Here is a 24,326-nt window from a genome sequence, read left to right as displayed (position 1 = left end):
AAAGTCAAATGAACGAACACAAACATACCCTTGTAAAACCGACTGGCCCAAATGAGGACTGTTCAAGAATCCCATTCTGACTAGCTGGTCTGGTCCAGTTAAATAATACACTAACCTTGCAAAACTACCCATATAAACATATTTTGTCAAGAACCACTCAGGATTAAAACATCTAACAAGCAATATCAAATATTTACAACATTTGCTGTAAAAATCATAACAAATCTCAACACTTTCTTTTTCAAGATTACAATCTTGAACAGTGGAATCACTCCAAAACACAAATATAAAATCATTCACTCTGGAACATAAAATTCAAACTTCACATCCATCGAACCCGAATCCATCCCATTATCCTTATACTCAACATCCATTATCGTCCCCTCACCATCTTCTTCTTGATACTCTGCCTTCACACGTCTCACAGGCACGGTAACCGAGTAAATCGTCCCGAGTGCTGGGTCCGTTGACACGCTGAGCTGGACTTTATCTTGAGACTCAATCACCACAAAATCCGAAAGCGAGTTGACTATATTGGTGACTATCTTCTGTTTCGCCTCTTCACTGACCGCACACCGGTCAGAAAAAAGAATCATTTTCAACCGTTGTTTAGCGACACTTGCATTTGAGTTCTTGATCATTGTTGGAGATGGGAATATTATTTTCCATGCTAAACTTAAACGCTCAAAGAAGTTTAAGTTTATCGCGTTTAATAAGAAGCTTTCTGCATCTTGGTTAATGGAGTTTGTTGAGATTTCATAGTCGTTAATGAGCCTCAAAGGTCGTCTAGCATGCAACCGTGTAGTCTGCACATGTGTGGTTGAAGATGACCATATAGGTTTGTTTTCGGTTACACTCGATCCGCCATTTGTGAAACTAACAGAATCCACCTGTATTCAAGTACCAATAATTAATAATATTTGATTATGTTCTTGCAAAAGATCAGCAGTGATTCATCTTCAAAGTGTAATTTAAGTTTATCCTGTAGTTGAGCATTATCTTCTAAACCAAAATGAGCATTCATTGTTAATTTATTAACAAGGTGAACATAATGGTTCCTTTCATTATTATATTTCTGAAATCATCACCCCATTTAACTGTATTTATATTTGACAAAAAGTTTAGACCATCAAAACTAATATAAATTAAAGCTAATCCGTTCATTTGGTTTGGATTTATGAGCTTTATCGCTCGGTTAAGTTCCAAAAGTCAAAACTAATAACGAATGGTTTGCTGATTGCATTCCCCAAAAAGTAGGGCTGTTAAGTGTTAACAAACCAAACCGAACCACACAAGGCCTTGTTCATGTTCGTCTGTGAATAGTGTTCACAAACACCTAACTAACCGAAATTTTTTGTTCATGTTCATTCATTAAAGAAATGAACTTGTTTGTGAACTGTTCATGAACACCTAACCCAAAGAAATTTCTTGTCCGTGTATGTTCATTAAGGAAATGAACTTATTCATGATTGGTTCATGAACAAGTGAACACAAACAATGCTATATTTGATTTGGCTAACCGGGAATGGTCCGTGAAGAGGTATGCACCCGCCTTAACATCGAGCGGGGCGGGTCAACCCACAAGATATAGACAAGAGGCTTGAAATCAAGCATGAAGGCACAAAGCCAAAACCTATGCGCATGGCGCATATCACATATGCTCACGCGTATCACATGCTCACGCACCATATATGCTCACGCATATCACATCTGCGCGTGGCGCATCTGCGCGTGGCGCATATCACATATGCTCACGCATCATATATGCTCACGCATATCACATCTGCGCGCGGCGCATCTGCGCGTGGCGCATATCACATGCTCACGCATATTACATATGCTTGCGCATGAAACATCTGCGCGTGAGAATAAAGAGAAGACCTCGCGCATCCTCAGGATAGGCGCATATCACACATGCACATAATCAACCTCGTCCTTATCCAAATCAGGATAAGGACAACCCTGATTGTGCTCATCAGACAACCTTCCAGAAGGTATCCTTTAAGGAATAAAGAATATGCTGATGTTGACAGCTGCCAATGAAAGGTGGACAACTCAGCAAAACTCATGTGCTACCACGTGATTGCACATGGGTCAGGTGAAATACCTTGGTCAGAGAATAATCAATGAAAAAGCACCAGGTGTCCTAAGGACACGTGGCGTGAAGCAACAGGAGGAGGCCAAAAAGGCCCTAATGGGATCTGAGCCCAATCATTGGAAACCCTAACACTATAAATACCACACCACCTCCACAAGGGGAGGTAAGCAAGAAAATACACTCTAAATCCTTACTCACTCTCAGATTATTATTATCTTCTCCTACAATCTCTTATTCTCACACCGGAGGGTTACCCCAAAGAGGACCCCTCTGTCCCTTTCTGAGGGGTAAGTTCACGGTGCTGCTCGTTTTGTAGGTGGAAGAATTCATACTCCAGAGAACCATCGGTGAAATAGCATACTCATACCCGAGGAAAGTTGATCGTCTACCAGTGAGCTGATCCACGTTTCTTCAGTCCGTGTCAAAGGTTTGGTCCGACTACAAAGTTCATGTTTTTTAACATTTGTATTCGACCTTTGCATATCAATTAATCACATAATACTCTTAAATATTTTTGTTTTATAGTTAATAATTTTGCTTAAATCTATATGATAAGATTATAAATGTCATAACAAAATTATAAAAAGACCTTTAATTCACGAACACAGTTGAACGAACAAGGCCCTCTGTTCGAGTTCATTCCTTTAGTTAATCCAACGAAATCCCTTGACATTTTCGTTCATTTAGTAAACGAACAAACATAAACAAACTTTCGACCAAACAGTTCACCTAACGTTCGGTTCATTTAGGCTGCCCGTAGTGGGGCAACAAATGCCCACAAAGTGGAGCAATTTTGTTGGTGAACACCGCCCCCCATGCGATAAATGGAGCGATAGGGGGGGGGTCTTTTTTGTCGCCGGTGATTGTTTGAAGAATATTATTATTATATTTTTTTTGTGTGTGGTATATATATATATGTATATATATATTGGGCTGCAACACCACTACACCCCTAAAACAAAAACCCGCCATTTGCTGATTGGGCGCCACATGGCACAAAACGCCCCATTTTGTAGCCCCTCCGCCACACATAGCCTTACAACGAGAATACCTAAATGTTCATAATCAAACTGATACGTACCCACGATGCCATGCATTCCAACAATATATATCAATGATATACAACGTGAGCGTTAGTTCTCCGCATGTTTTATCTAGCCTTTAATAAATTTTTATGCATATTAGTTACTAGAGTAGTGGGTAGAAAAGTGGGCATGTAGTTTTTATTCGGTTATTTGTTTATAGCGTATAAATAGGCAAAGTTTGTTTAATGTTTGGGAGGAATGAAATATAGAAAATTGGCAGCAATATCGTGTTCTCTCTCGTTTATGTTCTTTGGCGTCTAACCCGCTCAAAGGGTATATCAATTGGGAGATTAGCCATCTCGAATCGGCTTCTATCACAAATCTACAACTAATTAAGCTCAAAATAACCGGATAATCCACATACACCTAAATCCCAAAAACAAAACCCTAATTTTGCAAACCACATACATTCATCGAATTCATTAATTAATTATCAAATTAACGCAATAAAGTAGCAAAATCAACACTAAATTTAACAAAAAAGCAAACACATACCCAATAATTAGAACGTAATTAATTACTCAAATTGAAAAACTGAAAACACAGACCTTGGGTTGTAAATTGACACGAAGTGGGTTTGAAGGAGATGGGCCTAATGCAGCAGAAACCCTAAAGTCACCAGCAATCGCCATTGTTGATGTTGAAGCTCAATTTGGCTGATAATAATAATAATAAAAATAATAATAATTGATTAATTTCAGGTAGTAGTGTTGTTCAACAGTGAACTTTTGACTTGTTTATTTTACTGATACATACAGCTGCTTGTTATTGTTTGTAACGACGTCGTATAGGGTGTAGATCAAGCACATGACTTTGAGATAAGTTTTGTATTAATTGGCCCTTAGAGTAAGTTTTTTATTCAGACATACCCTTCTACTTTCTTTAGTTTAACGTGTATTGGTTTTTATTAATTCCAACTAACGAATTAGCTGATAACGATACCACATTTTGTCATACTTTTTCCCAACGTTCCACGACTAACAGAATGCTAACGTCGTTAGTTACAGGTCGCCGGAAAAGTCACATTTTATTAGGGAAACTCAACATGAACATCACCACCACTTGAGCATCACCAACTGATGACGATGGTTCTAAAGTTCTAGCGACCTTAATAATTAGGAATTTTACTAGAAAAAAGGTTCCTAGATGTCCGTTATAAGGTTACAAAGATGTTTGGGATGAAAATGTTTAGTTTTTTAGAAAAAATGTGAGCCGCGGACCATTGGAAACAAATATGATAAAATGTAGGATTGTTATCAGCCAATTTGTTAGTTGAAACCCACAACAACCAAAAGATAATATTTGAGATTAATAAAAACTAATACACCTTAGTTTAATAAGAGTCCATAAGAGTCTATTGTTGGTTACAAGATAGTTGATTGAAGAATGTGATGGAGCAATACAATGAACTCGTGTGTATGCTCGGACACTTGGCTCATGAGTGAATTGGATCTCTTAAGTGTGTCAGGATGGTGGAAAAATCAATACCAACGAGTTTACCCGAAACATCTTGGACAAGTGTTCAAGTATGAGATTGTGTATGGCATTGCAAAAGATATGTTTCACATGTATGGTATAGGTATGAGATCAATTGATACACGACCTTATTACCCGAGATGATATAATCGTTTACTCGAACTATATAGCAAAAAAAAAAATATCTTTGTTTTCCTAAACCTTGTCTAGCTATAATACCTCATTCTACAAGTCTCCTTCGTATAAAATGTATCTTTGGGTTGTGGTTTTTAATGATATAGCTTATAGTTAAAAATATAAAATTATATAAAAATAAGAGTTGAAAGAATATATATATACACACACTTGGTGTAGGAAAGAAGCGCTGGTGACCTAAAAAAATGCTATATTTTTGAATTATCAGTTATCATTTTAACTATACGTGCCAAGCTAGGCATTGATTCATGACATTTTATATCGTTTCAACTTTCAACTATACGATGTGGTGGTTTGGAACACGGTCTTTGGTCTATTTTGAGGTTAGACAGAAAACATATGCACATAAACCTGATATTGTATTTTTGAATTATATACTTCAATCTTAAAGTATTCAGATAGTTGAAAAGATATATCTAAAGAATATAGCTTATACGACGATGAACATAAACGTTAGGCGCGCAAGACTCGCTAGAGATATAGGTCTCTTTATAGAAGTTTCGTTTTTTAATCCATTATTACATCATTATTAAATTAGTATAGTTAGTTAAACAAATCACCTAATTAAAATAATAAGTCCACTAAACACGAATCCAAATCTCGTTATGGTTTAATCATACTTTGATATTTTACATTTTAATAAGCATGCATTAACATGAAATATATATGAAATATTTTTTTAACAAGCACGAGAATCTGATAAGGTTATTTAATAAAATATCAAAATTTAATGAAATCAAATATATCACAAGACTTTTACCACCTAGCATAAAAAACATGTTAGAATGTTCTACTCGCTGCAAATTCACTTTAATAATTATTATATAAAAAAATCAGATTATTTTTTTTATGTTACCTAAAACACAATAATTAATGTTTTACCTAAATGTTTTAGGGTATGTATGGAACCGAAAAAAACTGAAATAACCAATTCGAAATAACTGAAATGAAACAAAAACGAAAGGTTTGGCAGCTTTATGCTCCATGAAAACCCAACTTTCGGTTTTGTATGTAACCAAAACCGAAAAACCGAACAGAACTTATAGGTTTTTTTTAATATTTATATTTAATTAATTAATTTATAATATCTTAATATATAGCACTCAAATATTTTAGTCTAAATTTATAACATTTAATTAATAATAAACTAAATGTACGCCAAAAATTATTTGTAGCCAACATTTTATTTCACCTGAAAATTTCAAGCCAAAATGTCAAGACCGAAAAGACGAAATCGAAATGAATCCAAATAAAAAACCGAACATCTTTCAAAAACTCAAAATTGAACCGCAATTTGGGTTTTTGATTCGTCTTTATCTAACCCAAAACTAATTAAACCGAACTGAATTGAACCATGCATGCATATGCTAAAAGTTAATACCCTTGACAATACTGTTATATTATTTTTTTTAGGGATGAAGTAAGTGCATGAACACAATATATATGAGAATTAACTCCTCCCACGTAATATTACCACCTCTCATAAAAATGACATGCAAAAACTTCACACATACAACCAAAAGATAAGACTTAAGAGAGAGGAGTAAAAAAATTATTAACCTCACGGGACTGAGACTGCAACCCTTATATAGCATTTATAAGAACCTAGCTACTTGTATGCAAACTCACACACGTAACACACTACCCTATATATATGTCTGCTTATATGCATATAATATGTAGTAGTTATCTTTTATCTTGACTGGCCTGTTGCTTGGAAGATTGGAAGATCATCATGTCGCATATAGCGGTGGAGAGAAACCGGCGAAGGCAGATGAATGAACACTTGAAGGTCTTGAGATCTATGACACCATGCTTCTACATCAAGAGGGTGAGTTTATTATATATTATCTCTTTTATATGTTGAAAGTTAAAACCTTAATGTAATTTTATGATAAATGGTTGATAGATTAACTATTAACCTTTTGTGGGATATGCTCAACCAATATTAAATTTAGGGTTTTCTTGTTTATCTTAGTGTGAGTTATTTTTTTTTTTCATATGTTAAAACCCTAATGTAATTTTATGAAAAATGGTTGATGGATTAACTAATTTTGTGGGATGCTCAACAGATATTATATTTAAGTGTGAGTTTTTCTTTAATACTTTATATTATAACAAATGGGTGCTAATTTTGTTTAACTTCAATTTTGGATTAATTACTTGCTATCTAAGATAGTGAGTTAATATTCTTGGACTATATAAATCTGACAAGATTATGCAAAGTGAAGTCGTCATATAAGGTAACGGATTTTATTCTAAAGTTGTCGTGCTCGACTATTTTAGATTCAAAGTTAGAGTAAGAAAACTCACCCATTTGTCATCATGTGTTCTTAAAGAACCCATATTTGAGGGGGGGGGGGGGAGTTAAAGCTAGGTAGTGTGTAAAAAATTTAGAAGTATGAGTGCCAGAAAACTCATTGATCACTCAAGAACCTATTATAAAGTAAACATAATTAATTTAAAAACATAACCAGAAAGGTTCTATCCTAGTTGTATTTAGGTGTGTACAATGGTACTCTTTTCTATAAGGTTGATGATTCGTGTCCCATAGTTAATATTGATGGAGATTTAGAATTAACAAACACATTAGAGGGTGTGTGTTAACTGTTAACTCTTTATAAGAAGAAAAATACGTTTAATTCTCTTTAACGCATACTATAACCCGATCACAAGCCTTTTATATGTCATGATCGTTCTTTTCATGACACTGGATTGTCTCAATAGTATTTACACAACATTGGGTATATATTATTATGCCAGGGAGATCAAGCATCGATTATAGGTGGTGTAATAGAATTCATCAAGGAAATGCAACTAGTTTTAGAGTTGCTGGAATCGAAGAAAAGGCGTAGAAGCATAAGTCCTAGCCCCGGCCCAAGCCCAAAGCCCTTATTGGGACCGAGCACTCCACAATCCGAACACTCTATCATTGTGCATGAAAGTATCAAAGAACTGGGAGCATCATGTAACTCACCAGTCGCGGATGTGGAAGCAAAGATCTCGGGTTCAAACGTCGTCTTGAGGACCGTGTCAAAGAGAATTCCGGGGCAAGTTGTGAAGATAATCACTTTGTTGGAGAATCTTTCTCTTGAGATCCTGCATCTCAATATCAGCAGCATGGAGGACACTGTCCTTTACTCCTTTGTTATTAAGGTATATTCATTTATTCCTTATTAAGGTATTTTGAGCATTAATGAAGAGTCATTAAACCTCAAAGTTAAAAATCAAGTACATGATCATGTGCAACATGTCAAAATATTGTTGCTTAGCTTCTTTCAACTGAGTTGATTCACATGACATTATGAGCCTCAAACAACTAGGAAATATAGAACAATTATTTATTAATACACATAAATTTGTTTTAGAACACAATCAAAAAGAAAAAAAAATGTTATGCACTATGCCATCCTTAATTAAAGGTGTTTGTTTAACCCAATATTTTAGACCAGGAAGGCCGTCTCCGAGAATTTAAATACCTCGGCCGAGCAAAAATAAAAAGGTCTGTATGTCTTAACGATAATTTTTTATTTGCTAGCATACATGGATTAAACTTTTATTGATCGGTTTATTATAAGCACAAACTATTCTGAGCATATAGTTATCTTATAAATCATTGCAAATAACCTTATTATTAACAAAAAAACATATATATGTAATATGTATAAAAAAGTTTGTGCCCCCGAACCTTATGTATCCCGGCCGATGGTGCGGCTCGCACACCCTCCGAGCCTCCCCTACCAAAAAATAAACTATGAGAACACCCTGGCTCGTCGCCAGTTGTTGTCTTAATACGCGTGTAAATTATGTTTATCGATCTTGATCATGTTTTGAGTTGATTGATTGATATTTGTCTATGCTAACATGTTGTCCACTTGGCTAATCGCTACGTGCAGATAGGACTGGAATGCCAGATTAGTGTTGAAGAACTTGCAATTGAAGTCCAGAAGAGCTTCTCTTAACTAATCATAACTAGCTTTATCAATCAATATGTTGTTATGTAATTTTGGAGATTTGTCTAACCATAAGTGTTAAATAACAAGAAGCATCATATGAGTGTTGCTTCTTAGATCCATAGATATATAGTTTTAAAATACAGGAAGCTGCTTAAAGCTAGCCTTAAAATCCACAGATCATATATAGTATTTGTTTCCTTTTGTAATTTTCCACAGCTTAGTATTATGGTGGCCTGTTAATTTTTTAACAATATTTTACATTATTATATAATATAATTCAGAACTTTGGTACCGCCAAGCCCTCCATTGGGTCACTTGACGGCATCATATTAGTCAAGGCATTTTTTTTCTGTTTTATTTCCGGTACTGTAACGAAAACGACCGAAATATCAATTTTTTTATAGTTTTGGTATTATAATAAACGTGATGGAAACCGACCAAACCAAATTCACGCAGGATTCACCGAGTTTTGTTTTAGTTATAGTACCGTGACGAATGTAATGAAAACCGACCGAATGCAGTTGTATTTATTTGTTTTAGTTCCGTATAATAACGACGTGACGGAAACCGACAGAATTTGCGTAAACTCACCGCCTCAACGTCCGGGTTCGACAACGCTAGGGTCTAATCAACGCCCGAGTTTTACCGACAACGGCAACCAATGGTCCACCTCCATTTTCATATACTTTTTGGTTTTATTTTTTGTTTTAGTTCTGATATCATAACGCATGTAACCGAAACCAATCGAATTCGCGTCAAACTAACGCCTCAACGCTCTAGATCAACAACGCTTGTGTTTTATCATCACGCAAGTTTTACCAACCTTGCGCCGGGTAAAACACTAGTTATTAATATTAACACAACATGCCGATTATTTTTTAACAAGATTTACTAAGTGAAAGAACATTTGTAAAATATTAAAATACATGCATACCAATTACCAAGCATAAGAAGCACATCAGTACCAATGTTTAAAATTTCTTAATTATCCAAAAACTTATTATCAAAGTCAAACAACAGGCAAGAAATCCCAAAGTCTTAACAGTAAACAAAACATAGACTACTAAGAAGAAATTGCTATTGCTATCAACTTAAAAGATTAACACGGATTTATAACATGTCTGCTCCAAAAGTTGAAATGTTAATCTTCATCCTTGATTTATGACATGTCTAATGTGTCACGGTTAGACCAACCTCCCTTGTAGTCGATAGACTCGATACCACATCTTCAATACCAATATCAAATAGCATAGAAGATGGCTGGTCAAGAAAAAGTAGACTTTCTGTGAAAGTACACACAAAAAGTACACAACTTATTTCATTAATCCCAAGATCATTGGTGCGTTTTGTGTCATGTTCATAAATAGCAAGCCTACTTTTAAGGTCTACATCATTAGAACAATCTGAAATTATAGGTTCACCAGTCTTCCTAAATCCACGTACAAAATAATTGATAGAATCAATAGAGAATAACTTTGTAAACGATTTTGGAACATCGTCCTCCATAATTCATACAGTACTTGTCATACTTTCAAGCACAGCAAGAGACTCCTTCAGATTATAGAGTGTCAAAATATCAACAGGCCGGTGTGCTAAAATATCCGGGAGGTATATTTCTCTAAATTCTTCACTTATTATATCAAATGAAACAATCATAGACCTCAATTTAGCATCTACGGTAATCCTATCAGCAGCGGGTCAATACAAAATACCATCTACGGCTACACCTACACCTTCTTGAATAAACTGAACTTAATTGTTTTACAAGGGAGATTGCCATATGGAAGTCTCCAAACCCCTGCGCTTAATGTAAAAACCTCAACTTGATAGGGGATGCAACTTATACTTTCCATATCAATCCATTCATCAATATATGTGATTTTGACAATTTTAGGGTAAGTAGTCTCACGACAAACCCCAAAACCTAGAACGCTTCCATATGTTTTCGCATATGCCACATTAGGCACATCAAGAGCAAAGGCTTTTCTAATGGAAGGATTCCAAATAACAGCCCTTCCACGTCCCTTTAGATAATAGCCACACAAACATATCAAGCCATGAGAGCTACTGATTGTTACACCAATATAATGCATAAGGGGAATAGGCGGAGAAATTTTGTGAACTGGGAAACTATCACCATCAGCAACCGACGCGTATTTTAGTCTGTAGACGAAATCCAAAAACCCTACAACTAGATGTTCCTTTTGGCCGCTATAATGAGCGATAAAATCAATGTCATCTATCATAGACTTCCATGTTTTGGAGACGGTTCGGAACTGAATCAACGATTTGAGAGGAAGCCTTTTTAGGATTTCCACTTGGATTTCGAATGGTATGTTGTCTGACATTTTGATTATGATTTTGTAACAAGCCTTTCCAGAGGCCTAAAGCGAAATAAAATATCTGCACACAAAAATAAAGAGACAGAGTTGTCAATTCAACTATATATATTGTGTCCTACGTGGTCAAGACAGAGACTCTTAAACACCAAAAGATCCTGAGTTTGAGTCCCACAGACATGGTGTCGTTTTTACCTGAACCCGAATAACGTTAACCCGGCCTGAATACACCCGAAACCGAACAACTTGAACCCGAGTAAAATGAAACCCGAAGATTGTATTCGGTTTAGTAATTGGGTTGGGAAAAGGCCGATTAACCCGAATTCATATATATAAATTAATGCTAACTAAAAATATATATACGTAAACAAAAATTTCTATTTTCCTCACATATATATGTTTCATTTTGTTGTGAAGACGATATGTTGTTTTGCCTTGGAGATTCCTTATTTAGTTGCAAATGAACTTTTTGTCAAAAGTTGTTAACTTATTAACTTATAACTCACTATATCCTAAATACCTTACTAACTTTTTTTAAAAAAGTTAATAAATAAAGGGAGCCTAAATAAGCAATCCCAAACACCACCTTATTATGTTAGAAAGTGATGTTGGTTGTTTAAGAGACTAAACACGTACGGTTTGATTGACACATTTATGAGTGTTTTTATTTGATATTTTGTGCTTATTATCTAATAAACATTATATTAAGTTGAAGTGTAACTTGTATTTACAAACCGCAAATACGACCCAAAATAAACCCTAAATCGATTAACCCGATCTTATTTGGGTCGGTAAACGAGAAAGAAACCAATAGGTAAAACAAGAATAACTCAACCCAAATAACTGAAACATACATAATGCATACCTTTTTTTTTTCAAAGTTGATCACGTGCTTGTTGATGACATCAATTGATTGGGTTTTTGTCAATTTATAGGCTTTTAATACAAAGAGTGCATGAAATTGGAAAGTCTATAATAACTAAAAATAAAATAAAATACATAACATTTATAAAATTTAATATTTTTTTTAACTTGTTACGAATACAAACAATGAGGCCCGTAGCCCAAGCCCGACCTAATGTTAATAGGCTTTTGGTTCTTTGTGTAGTAGTCTATGACTCTATGTCTCTATGTATATCATGTATCAAATAATAAAACCCAAGAAAACAAGATCGAGCCCATACAAAAAGCAAACGGTTTTCAAAAACTCTAAAAACAAATAATATGATTTTGGTTTAGTTTGAATCAAAAAATGTTTATAAGTTAAAAACATTTTTTACTTGGATTTTGATACAAAAAGCGAAGAGAACCAACATGTTTTTGTCCCTCTGGCTTTTGATACATTTGGCTCCTTGGCACCGGAAGCTATCCGTTTTCTAACCAGGGTCCAAAAGGTTGTGCATAGCAATGTGTCGACTCCAAAGGGGCAGGGGTATGTCTTTAGCAGGTTAGGGTTTGCAATTCAGAAAGGGGTGGCGGCGCAACTTGTTGCCCGCCTACCTGCTATATTGATGTAATATCTATGTTTCTACATATTGGAATGCATTGACTTTTTAAAAAAAAAAAAAAAACTTGGATTTCACGGGGCATTTAATTATAGTGAAACATTCCCGTCGCTTCAAGCCTTCTTTATGCATGTGATTCCCTCTTTTTGGAAGGCTTAGTTATTGGGACTTAAAACAACATTAACTTATTGTTTTCGATGAGTTAACCACCCTAACATTTTCATCCTCACCATTCAAACTATGCAAAACTATCTCAAACCACCTTTATCTTTTAATCTGAGACCTTGAAACACTAAAAAAAACTGTCAAAAATATATACAGAATATTTATACTATATATAATATACCAAATAAGGGCAAATTAAGACACTCATTTTTAAGTAATTTACAACACTTAAAGCATGAGGTGCATATGTTAGTAAGGGTAAACATGTCTTTTAAACACAATCCATTCAACTTACAAGTTTGGTCCCTCATCTTTAACCATATTATGTTGTTAATTTAACTTGTAAACTAACTTCTCACCCATGATTTTTAAACGACTATAGCATTTTCATACGTTAATATTTTCATAAACAAATTGCACCATAAAAACGAGCATTTTATTCTCTTTAATTTGGATATGATATTGTTGTATTTTTTCATTTTAAATAAATTAATTAATATGTTACGTAGGGGTGTTCAGTGTCGGTTTTGATGTTTTTTTTAAGTTAAACTTGTGAGCCCAACCGTTAATATTGATTTTTGTCGTCCAAAACCAAACTCAACCATTGAAAGTTGAAACCGAATCGTTACTAACGGTCTGGTTCCAGTTTGGTTTCACAGTTTAAACTTTAATAATAAATTTAGTTTAAAATAATTAATAATTTAAATGTACCATCAATTTTAACTAAAAACTAATATAATATGATACTTGAGATGATCATAAATAAAAAATGATAATTTTAGCCACATAAATGGTAATATATTAATGGAAGATCTAGGACGTGAAATAATAACAACAAAGATTATAAAGGGAATCATATTGCAATTAGGTTAATTTACAGTCTTTCCTGGTTTCATATGGCCAGTTGCCGATATAAACCGCGAACCAACCGTTCACTACATTTTGAAAATTTTGAAACCGACCAACAAACCGAAAGTAAGAAAGAAAAAGAAAAAAAGAAGTCAATGACCGATTAAAATGATTTCAAGGTCTTAACCGAACCATAAACACTTATATTTGTACGTGATTAATAGGTTCAAACACCCCCTACATCGCGCGGACACCCGTCTAGTATAACTATAAATGTAACAAAAATAAGTAATAAATTACAAACGAGTCTAGCATGAGAAGAGTTTGAACTTAACAAACTAGTCATGAGCCGAGTTTGAGCTTTAGAAATAGGTGCTTGAAATGAGCCAAGCTCAACTCAAGCCTAGACGTGCTTAAAAAACTACTCATGAGCCAAACTCGTTTATACCCCTTATCAAAAGGATAATCGAGCCCTTCCCTTAACCCACATCTCGACCCAAGTCACACGCAAATGACATACTGCCGAACTGAATCTGTCACCCCCTAGGGTGAGCAAATGGGTCAAATCCGACCCGTTAAATAGTATTATCTTTACCCAGAATAACCAGGTCAGATCAGCTCGGGTTTCATGAATACCCAGCTCATATAGGAGCAAACATGTCAAACCCGTAACCTGACCCGAACCTATTTAATGGTATTCTCAATACCCGAGAACCAATCCTGATGTAGTATAAATAACCAGGTCCTATCGGTTCGAGTCATGTTCTCGTTCTTCGCGTTGATCAATTAAGTTTAAACCCTAAACCCCCAAATCAAATCACACACGACGATATCTAACAGAGTTTCAATTCCTTCGTCTCCGATCTGTTTCTGGATCAATTATTAATATTAATAATATTAATAAGGTAACGTCTTTCCAATCCTCTGTATTTATTATAAGTATTTGATCTCTGCATAATGCGTATACAACATTAGATTGTTATTCAATTGCAAATGAATTAAAACAATATCAATTTATTATTAGCCATAGGATTTATTTAGCTTTATATAAATGAATCATTACACTACACATCTTGCACTGTTGTAAATGAATGATTTTAGAAATACATAACTTATATATCGTGTTATCGTTTCACCTCGGTTTGTATATCGTGTTGCTTAAGCGTATTGCCACGCGTGTATTATGTAAAAAGATTGTTTATGTTTGTTGATGTAATTAATTAATTAATATGTGGATTTTAATTGTTGAAATGATGCTTCTTAATGTTATGTTATGGATTGTGCTTTGTTCGATATTCCAACCGTTACGGGTTGGGGTGTAAAATCTAGTGTCTACTGACTCCTCAATCCCTCATAAGTCTCTGTACGGAAGATTCTAGGTTGTGATACTGATAAGTGATACCATAGCTGTAACGTAACACCTCAACCTGGCTAGGACTGACGTGCTACCTTTAGAGAAATCTGAACGGTTAACTACTTTTATTCCAATAACTTCATCAAACATTAGAATTACAACTTTAGGACGTCCGGGATGTGCACCAGGAAAGCAAAATACATGTCTGAGCTGACGAGTGGTGTGTATGCGTATTTGAACAGTTTGTTTAGGAATTATAGTGGAACCAATAAGTCTAATATGATAAGGTGTTTTCTTGTTCCCTTATGTGCTTAACAGAAATCTAGCAAATGGCTAGGTTTGTAAAAGAGTTACCTTGTTACCCTTGTTACTAGCAGTTAATGCGGAATAATATCGGATATCGGTCGAGGACCGATATTTGAGATATCGGTTATGGCGGTGAGATATCGGTGACTTTAATATCATGCAGAATTTATATATATATATAGCACTTTAACGCTAACAATTCGTATACTCTCCTACTATTAACAAATTATTCTTTTGCAACTTGCAAAACACTAACAATTATAGCAAATAGGAACTGATTAAGACTCAAAACACCAACATTAAAACACTAAAAATTGAAAATCAAGACTTAAAACACTGATATCAGGAATATCGGTGTAATATCGGTCAATATCGCCGATATTCTGACCGATATTTCACATGAGGACCGATAACCGAGATACCACTGAGATTGACTGCATAGCTTGTTAGTAGTTGAAGTTTTTTGCGTGTTATTTTAAACCTATTATAGTTTCAGAAGCACGATGCATCTCGTTCAAGATATTGGTAAGCTTCAATGTGTTTAAACTTTAAACTACTTAAAATGTCAATTGTCACAATATAGATAAGTAGAATAGTGTAACTAAGCATAAAAATCACATTCATTTCCAAACAACTAGCGCAATACCGTTTATTTCTTGTGTTTCTGTTATTTTCGTAAGATTTTTTCAGCATAATCCTGTTTTGGCCCGTTACTCAGCTTACCCTTATTGGCACCTCTAGTAATGCCCCCCTCGCAACAAATTTTCTTCTTGTTACTCACATAAACTATAAAGATCTTCAACTATGTGTATTTTTCTTGTTTTCAGGTAAAAATGAAAAGAATATTCAGAATATGCGATATAGGATCAGTAAAAGTGGACCTCTTGTATTGCCCAAGAGGATATTTTATACCCAAATCTCTAACAAATCCAACAACGATATCAACTACCACCCGGTGGTTATCTACAGAATCTTCATCATCTAAAGCAATTTCAGAGTTGTATGGGCAGTTTGCTGATAAATGGGCTTATGCTGACGTACGATCTAAAGAAGAAATGTTTAATAAAAGATGATTTGATGAAGGATGTGAAAGACGAAGACTCCTTTGAAAACTTGTTGGAAGTTGAGGGCTTGAATTTGTTAAAAATGTATTCTGATGGGGCTGCTTTTGTTGAGTTTCTTAGGTTGTTGGAATCCTCTCCTCATTTGGCTGTCAAGGTAATAATATTTTTGTATATATTGTTTATTATTAGAGTTGTTCATAAACTGTTGACACCGACTGAACCGTCCAAATCGAAGCAAGATTGTCAGTTTGGCCGGTTTGAGATCCAAAGTCCAAACGGTTCGGTTTTGGCGGTTTGCATGTTTAATGGCTCGATTGGTTTGGAACTTGGAAACAACCATGTAAACCGAGCTGTTCTTACTTTTATTTTATAAATATTTTTTTCATCTTTGGAATATGCAATTAGGTATGCTGTATGCGTATCATAGTCATCAGTCATATAATACCATTTTAAAGTTTTTGATACAAACTAATGATTTTAAAAATAAAAATATAAAATATATAAAAAATATAAAAAAATAAAAGATCTGTTCAAACCTCCAAAACGAAACCATTAAACCACCGAAATGATAAACCTGCCGGTGTGTTTGGTTTATTGCTCCCCGAAACCTAGGGGTGCTAAACAGGTCGTGTTCACGGGCTGGCGGATTCAACCCAAACATGATATGAGCATGAAAATCATGTCAGACATGTGAACCCAAAAGTTTGACCTGAAAGTTACCGTTTCTTATTGTTATCACATATTAATACTTTAAATTTACACTTTTACAACAAAAGAGTACTAATATGTATGAAACAGTTACATTTTAACTATAAAACTTATGTCAGTTTCGTTTTTAGTTTTAAACCTTGTCATAAGATACCCAACTAATTTAATTTACTACATTAAACATATTAAAAAAAATAAAATAAAAAGTAAATGTGTTTAAATCGGTCAACCATCGATTTAATTATTAACATATTTGCCAGGTTAACATGAACACGGGTCGTTTAGCTAAACCGGTCGCGGGTTCGACCCAAAACTGACCATAACCCACTTATACCAAACCCAACCCACAAATTTCGGGGGCTGTCAAATGTCTCTAACCAAAATGAAATGATGAGGCATCTTTCTTTGGGGAACTATAATGTTTGTGGTGCTATTGAAACCCACCTCTCTCAGAAAAAGCTTACCAAAACTTGTGCTCGTGTTTTTGGAAACAGGTTATGGGATTCAAATGCTGGTGTGTGTCGGGGTGGGTGTCGTATTATTGTTAGTTGGGATCCAAACACAGTGAATCTTATGGTTGTTGATAGACATCCTCAAGCGCTCCACTGTTTTATTGACCCGATTAACGGATTAAAAGGTTTCTATTGTTCTTTTGTCTATGCTCATCATAGGATGGTCCCGAGACGGGAATGTTGGATGTCTCTGTGCCGCCATAAACTTGCTGTTCAAGACCACCCGTGGGTCCTTATTGGTGACTTCAATGCCATTATTGATCCACAGGAACGATCTATGGGAGGCTCTTGTATCACCAAAAGTATGTCTGAGGCCAGGGAATGTTTTAATGAGGTGGAAATTGAGGATATCTGTATGTCTGGTCTGAAACACACTTGGAACCAGAGCCCGGGTAATCCTAATGGCCTCCTCAAAAAGTTGGACCGGGCCATGTCTAATGAGAAGTTTGTGTCTGTTTTTCCTTTAGCCAATGCCACTTTCCTTCCTTTCCTAAAATCTGACCATTGCCCTGTTGTTATCACCCTCCCGAAGGTTCCGAACCCTAAACCCAAGCCCTTTAAATTTCCCAATTATATTGTGACCAAAAAGGAATTCTTACCTGTTGTTAAAAGTGTTTGGGATCGTCCCATCCATGGCTATGCTATGTTTGCTGTTGTGACCCACTTGAAAATGTTGAAGAAGGATATTAGGAAACTAAATTTTGATCAAGGAAACTTGTTCACTAAGGTTGTTAAGCTAAAATCCGAGCTGGAAAGCATTCAAACTGACATAGTGAATAATCCTGATAACGTTGCACTCCGGGAAGAGGAAATTTTGTATCTGAATGCCTATAAAGATGCGGTGAGGGATGAAGAATTATTTTTACAGCAAAAGGCAAAGGTTACTTGGCTAAAAGAGGGTGACCATAACTCAAAGTACTTCCATAAAGTTGTTAAGGGTAACCTGAACCGCAATAGAATCCACTCGGTGGAGGATCTGAATGGTGTGAACTTTTTGGGGGCTGAAGTGGCTAACCAGTTTGTTAAACACTTTGAGTCGGTTTTGGGTGTGTCAGCTGCCACAGTGCCTATTGTTGACCCTCTCGATCTCTTTACCAAGCAAATCTCACCTACGGATGCTTTTCATATGGTTAGGGATGTTACCTCGGATGAAATCAAGTCTGCTTTATTTGATATTGATGACAATAAAGCTCCTGGACCTGATGGCTTTTCTTCTAAATTTTTCAAGTCTGCTTGGAGTATTATAGGGCAGGATATGTGCAAAGTAGTTAAGGACTTCTTCCTCAATGGTAAACTGCTCACTGAAGTTAACTCCACTGTGCTGGCTTTGGTTCCTAAAATTGATACCCCCCGTAGAGTTTCTGATTTCCGTTCTATTGCCTGTTGCAATGTCATTTATAAGTGCATTACCAAAATTATTGCTGATCGTATAAAGAATGCTTTTATCCCGGGTCGTCAAATTAGTGATAATATCCTCCTCACGCAAGAACTCATGAGGAATTATCACCGGGATAGGGGGCCTGCTAAGTGTGCCTTAAAAATTGACATTCAAAAAGCGTATGATACTGTGGAGTGGGGGTTTCTTCAGAGTTGTTTAGTGTTTTTCGGTTTCCCTGCTAGAATGATAAAATGGATCATGATGTGTGTCTCGACTGCTTCGTTCTCTATTGCCATTAATGGGGAACATAAAGGGTATTTTCAGGGCAAAAGAGGCCTGCGTCAAGGTGACCCGATGTCTCCATACCTTTTCACTTTAGTCATGGAGGTCCTCACCCTTATGATTTCACGGAAAGTAAAGCATGATGATAGCTTCAAATATCACTGGCGTTGTGAGGATGTTAATCTCACGCACCTTTGCTTTGCTGATGACCTGTTCCTGTTTTGTCATGGGGATGTCAACTCTGTCAACACGTTAATGTCTGCTTTGGAGGAATTCAAATGTGCTTCTGGTCTAGTTCCTAGTATACCGAAGAGTACTATCTTTTTTGGTAATGTTGACCCGGAAGTTTGTGAAAATATTGAAAATAACAGTCAGTTTCTTGTTGGTGAGTTGCCTGTTAGATACCTAGGTGTTCCCCTAATATCTACTCACCTCTACCATAACGACTGCCTGCCCTTTATTGACAAAGTGAAGAGGAAGATTCAGGACTGGAAGAAAAAATCTCTGTCGTTTGCTGGTCGTTGGCAGCTCATTTCGTCGGTTCTTAACTCCCTCCAAGTGTATTGGTCTTCGGTTTTCATCCTCCCCGTGTCAGTTTCTAAAGAAATTGAAAAACTTATGCGTGGGTTTCTTTGGTGCCATGGAGATATGAAACGTGGCAAGGCGAAAGTTAAGTGGAAAGACGTATGTACCCCCATGATTCATGGGGGTCTTGGTCTCAAATTACTCCGTACCTGGAATCAAGCTCTCATCTCGAAACATACTTGGAATATCATTACTAGAAAGAAATCCTTGTGGGTTAAATGGGTCCATGCCTACCGGCTGCAAAATGGTAACTTCTGGGAATTTGAGGGGAAGGGTGATACGAGCTGGGGTTGGAGGAAGATATTGGAATTCCGTGATGTTCTGAGAAGCCATATTATTCATCAGGTCGGTAATGGCACAAAGACCTCAGCTTGGTTTGATAATTGGCATCCTACTGGCCCGTTAAGCAACATTCTTACCCATAGGAATATGTGTGAAGGTGACCTTACTAGGCATGATACTGTGGCTGATTTGGTAATTAATAACTCTTGGATCTGGCCGGAGGACTGGCCCACTCGCTTCCCTTCCTTTGCTCGGTCCCAATGTATTGTGCTTCAACCTCAACTTGAAGGTAAGGTTTTTTGGAAGACTAACAAGGGTGAGCTAATTAACTTTTCTGTTAGTGATGTGTGGGCTGACATTCGAGAAGAAGGCTTGGAGGTTCCTTGGTTCAAGCTTGTCTGGTATAATCAAAACATACCAAGGCATGCGTTTATTCTTTGGCTTGCCTTAAAGAATTGTTTAAAAACTCAAGATGTTATTGGCACCTGGACAGATGTGAACAACCTGAGATGTGTGTTTTGTAATTCTGTTCCAGACAGCCATGCTCACCTGTTTTTTGATTGTGCCTATCCGGCAAAGATTTTAGAGGAATTGAAACCGTTAACCAAGTGGGGTAATATTCCTAACAGTTGGCCTTTATTGATTACACACGTGTGCTCTCTCAAGTCTAATGACTCTGTTTGGAGCATAATAAACCGGTTGACTTTAGGTGCTGCTGTATACTACGTATGGCAGGAGCGTAATCTGCGAACTCATGAGAAACGAAACCGTCCTGTTTGTGAAGTGGTTAAACTCATTAAAGAGGCTGTTCGGTTACGTTTACTGGGTCTCCCCATGGTGAAATCTGCAGCCACGTTGAAGGTTGCCCGTGTTTGGAAGTTATGTGATATACTATGGAAAAATGACGAAATTACCCCTAACTTGCCAAATGATTAAGTTCTGCATTGGGTATTCTGTTTGGATGTGGGTGTGGGTGTGGGTGTGCATTATTATCTTTCCTGTTGGTGAGAGGATAGAGAGTCAGAAGTATTATAGAGATGAGACTTTTGTCATTCATTACATGAAAATCCTTTCCATCTTTACCCTCACGGTCCAAAGCTTTAGTTTTTCAACCGTTACTGGGGGGTGGGTTCTGGTTTGGGCTAACGTGTTTGTTGCAGTGTGCAGGTATCGGTGCAGGTCAAACAACTTTTGGCGGGGTATTTTCGGGGTGGTTCGGGCCCTGTATGGCGTGTGGTACCCCTTAGTGATCTTGTGTGCAAAAATGACAAACGGGTGTATGTATACTTTTCAACATAGAGATGATGGAGGTCACAATATGGCGCGCTTCCCCTGTACCTGCTGGTCTATGGATATTCTGGTCGCTACTACTGCACTTGAAGATAATTTATTCACGCAACTGATTAGTATGGTGATCAACTTAACGAGGCTCTGCTGTTAAGCGTCTTACTGGGTACAATTAGTAACAAGTGACGTGATGTATCAAGCTCTCCAAAATCACCTGTTGCTCTATATATGGGATTTGAAGATCGGGAAACATCATGTTAGCATGGTTGATGTTAGCGAAGACTCTGGTCAACGGAGTATTAAGTGTTATGTTGATAGTGAGAAGTGGCAAGCTAGAGGCTGGACTAAAGTGTTTAATTTGGTCAATAAAAATTACCTGTGGAGGCCGAGTTTGGGTTAAATGGGTAACCGACTGGAATATCACTAAAATGGAAATGAAGTCTCGTTTAAGGGGAATCAAGATTTTGAAGGCCCATTACAATAATGGGTATGGAGTAAAATATATTGAAGGCCCACTTGAGGGGTTTTACACGTTTATTTGGATCTCCGAATACTCAACTAACAGAGGTGGTTTTTTTGGGTTTTACATTTGGGGTTGGGGGTCCCGCTACATAGGTTACATCTTTAGAGTGGGTACCATTATTAATGTCAATAATCATGTGTTTAGTCTTATTGTTTGTATGTGTAACATAGGTATGGTCACCTTACCAACTAGAACGTTTAGGTTTGGTGTTTTGAGAAACTATTGTCTTGTGTCCTATTTTTGGTCTCCAAAGCATGTTTTGGAGATAAATACTCAAGTTTCGGGGTGTATGCCCCCTTAAAGGTTGTAAAAGTTTTTTAGTGATATAAAGTTTGCCGGGCTGTTGCCCTTTACCCAAAAAAAAAAAAACCCGCAAATTTCATACTACGTTTATGTCGTGTCAGATATTCACATCCCTACCGAAACTGTAGTTAGTGGTTTGACCTATATAAGTTTTAAAATTATTAATATATCTGTATATATTACAGGCTTTTAATTGGAGAAGAAAAAAAGATGAAATGAGGCCTATGTCACCAGAAGAATATGCAAAAGGCATCAAACTCGCGGGTAGAATAAAAGATGTAGATTTGGCCGTTGATCTTTTCACGGAAGCGAGCAACAAACAAATCAGAAACACCTCGATTTACAGCGCGCTTATGGGTGCTTATATGTACAACGGTCTAAGTAATAAATGCAATTCCGTTTATCTTGATCTAAAACAAGATATCAACTGCCAACCGACATCAGCTACATTCAACATGCTAATATCAGTATATGGTCATAGAGTACTTGTAGATCAAATGGAAATCGTGTTTCAAGAAATGAAAGATTACAATATCTCCCCTGATATAATCACATATAACAATATGATCACGGGTTATTTAACCGCCTGGATGTGGTAAAGTATGGAGAGTACTTATCGTTTGATGGAGACGGGACCTGTACGCGCTAATCTTGACACACATTTACTAATGCTTAGAGGGTTTGCACATTCGGGTAATTTAGAGAAAATGGAACATTTTTATAATATCTTGGGACCGTGTATTCTCGTTGAAAAGCATGTTACTTTAGTTAGAGCTATGATATGTGCATATTGCAAGGTTCCTAATAGAAATCGAGTTAGAAGAATTAAAGAATTAATGAGATTAATCCCTGAAAACGAGTACAAGCCGTGGTTAAACGTGCTACTTATTAGGGTTTACGCGGAAGAGGATTTGGTTGACCAAATGGATGAGTTAATAAACGAGGCGTTTGACCATAACACGAGTGTTAATACAGTGAAAATTATGCGTACGATTACTTCAACATATATTAGGAACAATGCGGTGGACAAGCTGACAACGTTTATAACGCTTGCAGGGCGTTCAGGGTGGAGAACGTGTCGTGCGTTGTACCATGAGTTAATGTATGTGCTCGCCTCGCAAAAACGGATAGAGGAAATGGAGCAAGTTTTACTTGAGATGGAGAGATATAGTTATGGATACTCGAAAGGAACGTTAATTATATTGTTTAAGGCGTATTCGGGACAAAGAGAACAGTATAGACATAAGTTTTATAGGGTGTTAGGGTTGATGTGCAAGCATGGGTATGGATCAATTGCAGGAGAATTGGATGATGGATGTAGATTATGAAAATTGAGAAAGAAGCCATTTTTTTGAGGTATTTGAGAAATACACAATTTTCTTTGACTATTTGTTCAAATGTTGTAATTAGTTTATATTAATAAAGATAGTTCATTTACATAGTAAGACTGCAGCCAAAACTAACCATGGATGAAGAATTTGGTAAGCAAACATTTGTACTGTTTGCTGTTATCAACTTATCATATCACATCAATCTACACTAAAAGCTAATTATAATTAAGTCGTTAGTAATGTTATAACTCCACGATCAATTAATATAGTTTATAAAAAAGCTCGCCTTTTCAATTCAAAAGGGACTAGCGGCGTACCTTGTTGTCTGTTTGCATTCTATTTCGATGTAGAAGAATATATATGAATGAAATTGAGTTCTTAGTTAATTTACTTTTTTTTTTCCTAAGAAAATTTGACATGAATAGTTGAGTTAGCAAATGTAGATATGATTTAGACTAACTTTGAAGGTAAAAGTAGTTTTAAAAGTAAATTTTCTATATATGCCATGTGAAGCCATGACATCTACCGACTGTTGAGGTGCCAACTACTAAGGCCGTCTATAGTGGGGCAACAAACAAGCTAAAATGAGATGACTTTTTTTTTAACACCCTCCCCCAACCCCAAGAGGGCGGTATGTGGGTTTTGGTGGGATGAGTTCTTATCGCTTCATCACTTTTTGTTTTATTATTATTATTATTATTATTATTATTATTATTATTATTGTTGTTGTTGTTGTTGTTTGT

The 24,326-nt window shown here is 36.1% G+C and overlaps 2 protein-coding genes and 2 pseudogenes across 2 annotated transcripts; 2 read left to right on the top strand and 2 right to left on the bottom strand.

The window, feature by feature from the left end:
- Nucleotides 1-131: 131 nt before the first annotated feature.
- On the bottom strand, nt 132-3,921 carry LOC143627564 (cell division topological specificity factor homolog, chloroplastic-like). The gene is made up of 2 exons (XM_077097352.1): nt 3,732-3,921; nt 132-890 (listed from the first exon to the last, which is right to left on the bottom strand). Exons 1-2 carry the CDS (start codon nt 3,813-3,815, stop codon nt 297-299), a joined length of 678 nt encoding a protein of 225 aa, XP_076953467.1. The 5' UTR covers nt 3,816-3,921; the 3' UTR covers nt 132-296.
- A 2,383-nt stretch (nt 3,922-6,304) lies between these two features.
- On the top strand, nt 6,305-8,941 carry LOC143627563 (transcription factor MUTE-like). The gene is made up of 3 exons (XM_077097351.1): nt 6,305-6,685; nt 7,618-8,010; nt 8,751-8,941. The coding sequence occupies exons 1-3, from the start codon at nt 6,590-6,592 to the stop codon at nt 8,814-8,816; spliced, it is 555 nt and encodes a 184-aa protein (XP_076953466.1). The 5' UTR covers nt 6,305-6,589; the 3' UTR covers nt 8,817-8,941.
- Nucleotides 8,942-9,840: 899 nt separating this feature from the next.
- On the bottom strand, nt 9,841-11,166 carry LOC143627562 (putative F-box protein At1g32420; annotated as a pseudogene).
- Nucleotides 11,167-16,099: 4,933 nt separating this feature from the next.
- On the top strand, nt 16,100-23,748 carry LOC143627561 (pentatricopeptide repeat-containing protein At2g30780-like; annotated as a pseudogene).
- The last annotated feature ends 578 nt before the right edge of the window (nt 23,749-24,326 follow it).

Source organism: Bidens hawaiensis, unplaced genomic scaffold, assembly GCF_021521415.1.
Source record: "Bidens hawaiensis isolate Kalapana, Puna unplaced genomic scaffold, B.hawaiensis_p1.1 tig00004685_1, whole genome shotgun sequence".
Lineage (NCBI taxonomy): Eukaryota > Viridiplantae > Streptophyta > Magnoliopsida > Asterales > Asteraceae > Bidens > Bidens hawaiensis.
Note: the sequence above shows the minus strand (reverse complement) of the source record. Positions and strands in the feature narration are given on the sequence as shown.

Coding starts and splice junctions, on each gene's coding strand:
- LOC143627564 (XM_077097352.1), bottom strand. CDS start 3,815: ATGGCGATTGCTGGTGACTTTAGGGTTTCTGCTGCATTAGGCCCATCT. Junction 891..3,731: donor GTGTCAATTTACAACCCAAG/GTCTGTGTTTTC, acceptor ACTTGAATACAG/GTGGATTCTGTTAGTTTCAC.
- LOC143627563 (XM_077097351.1), top strand. CDS start 6,590: ATGTCGCATATAGCGGTGGAGAGAAACCGGCGAAGGCAGATGAATGAA. Junction 6,686..7,617: donor CATGCTTCTACATCAAGAGG/GTGAGTTTATTA, acceptor TTATTATGCCAG/GGAGATCAAGCATCGATTAT. Junction 8,011..8,750: donor TTTACTCCTTTGTTATTAAG/GTATATTCATTT, acceptor CGCTACGTGCAG/ATAGGACTGGAATGCCAGAT.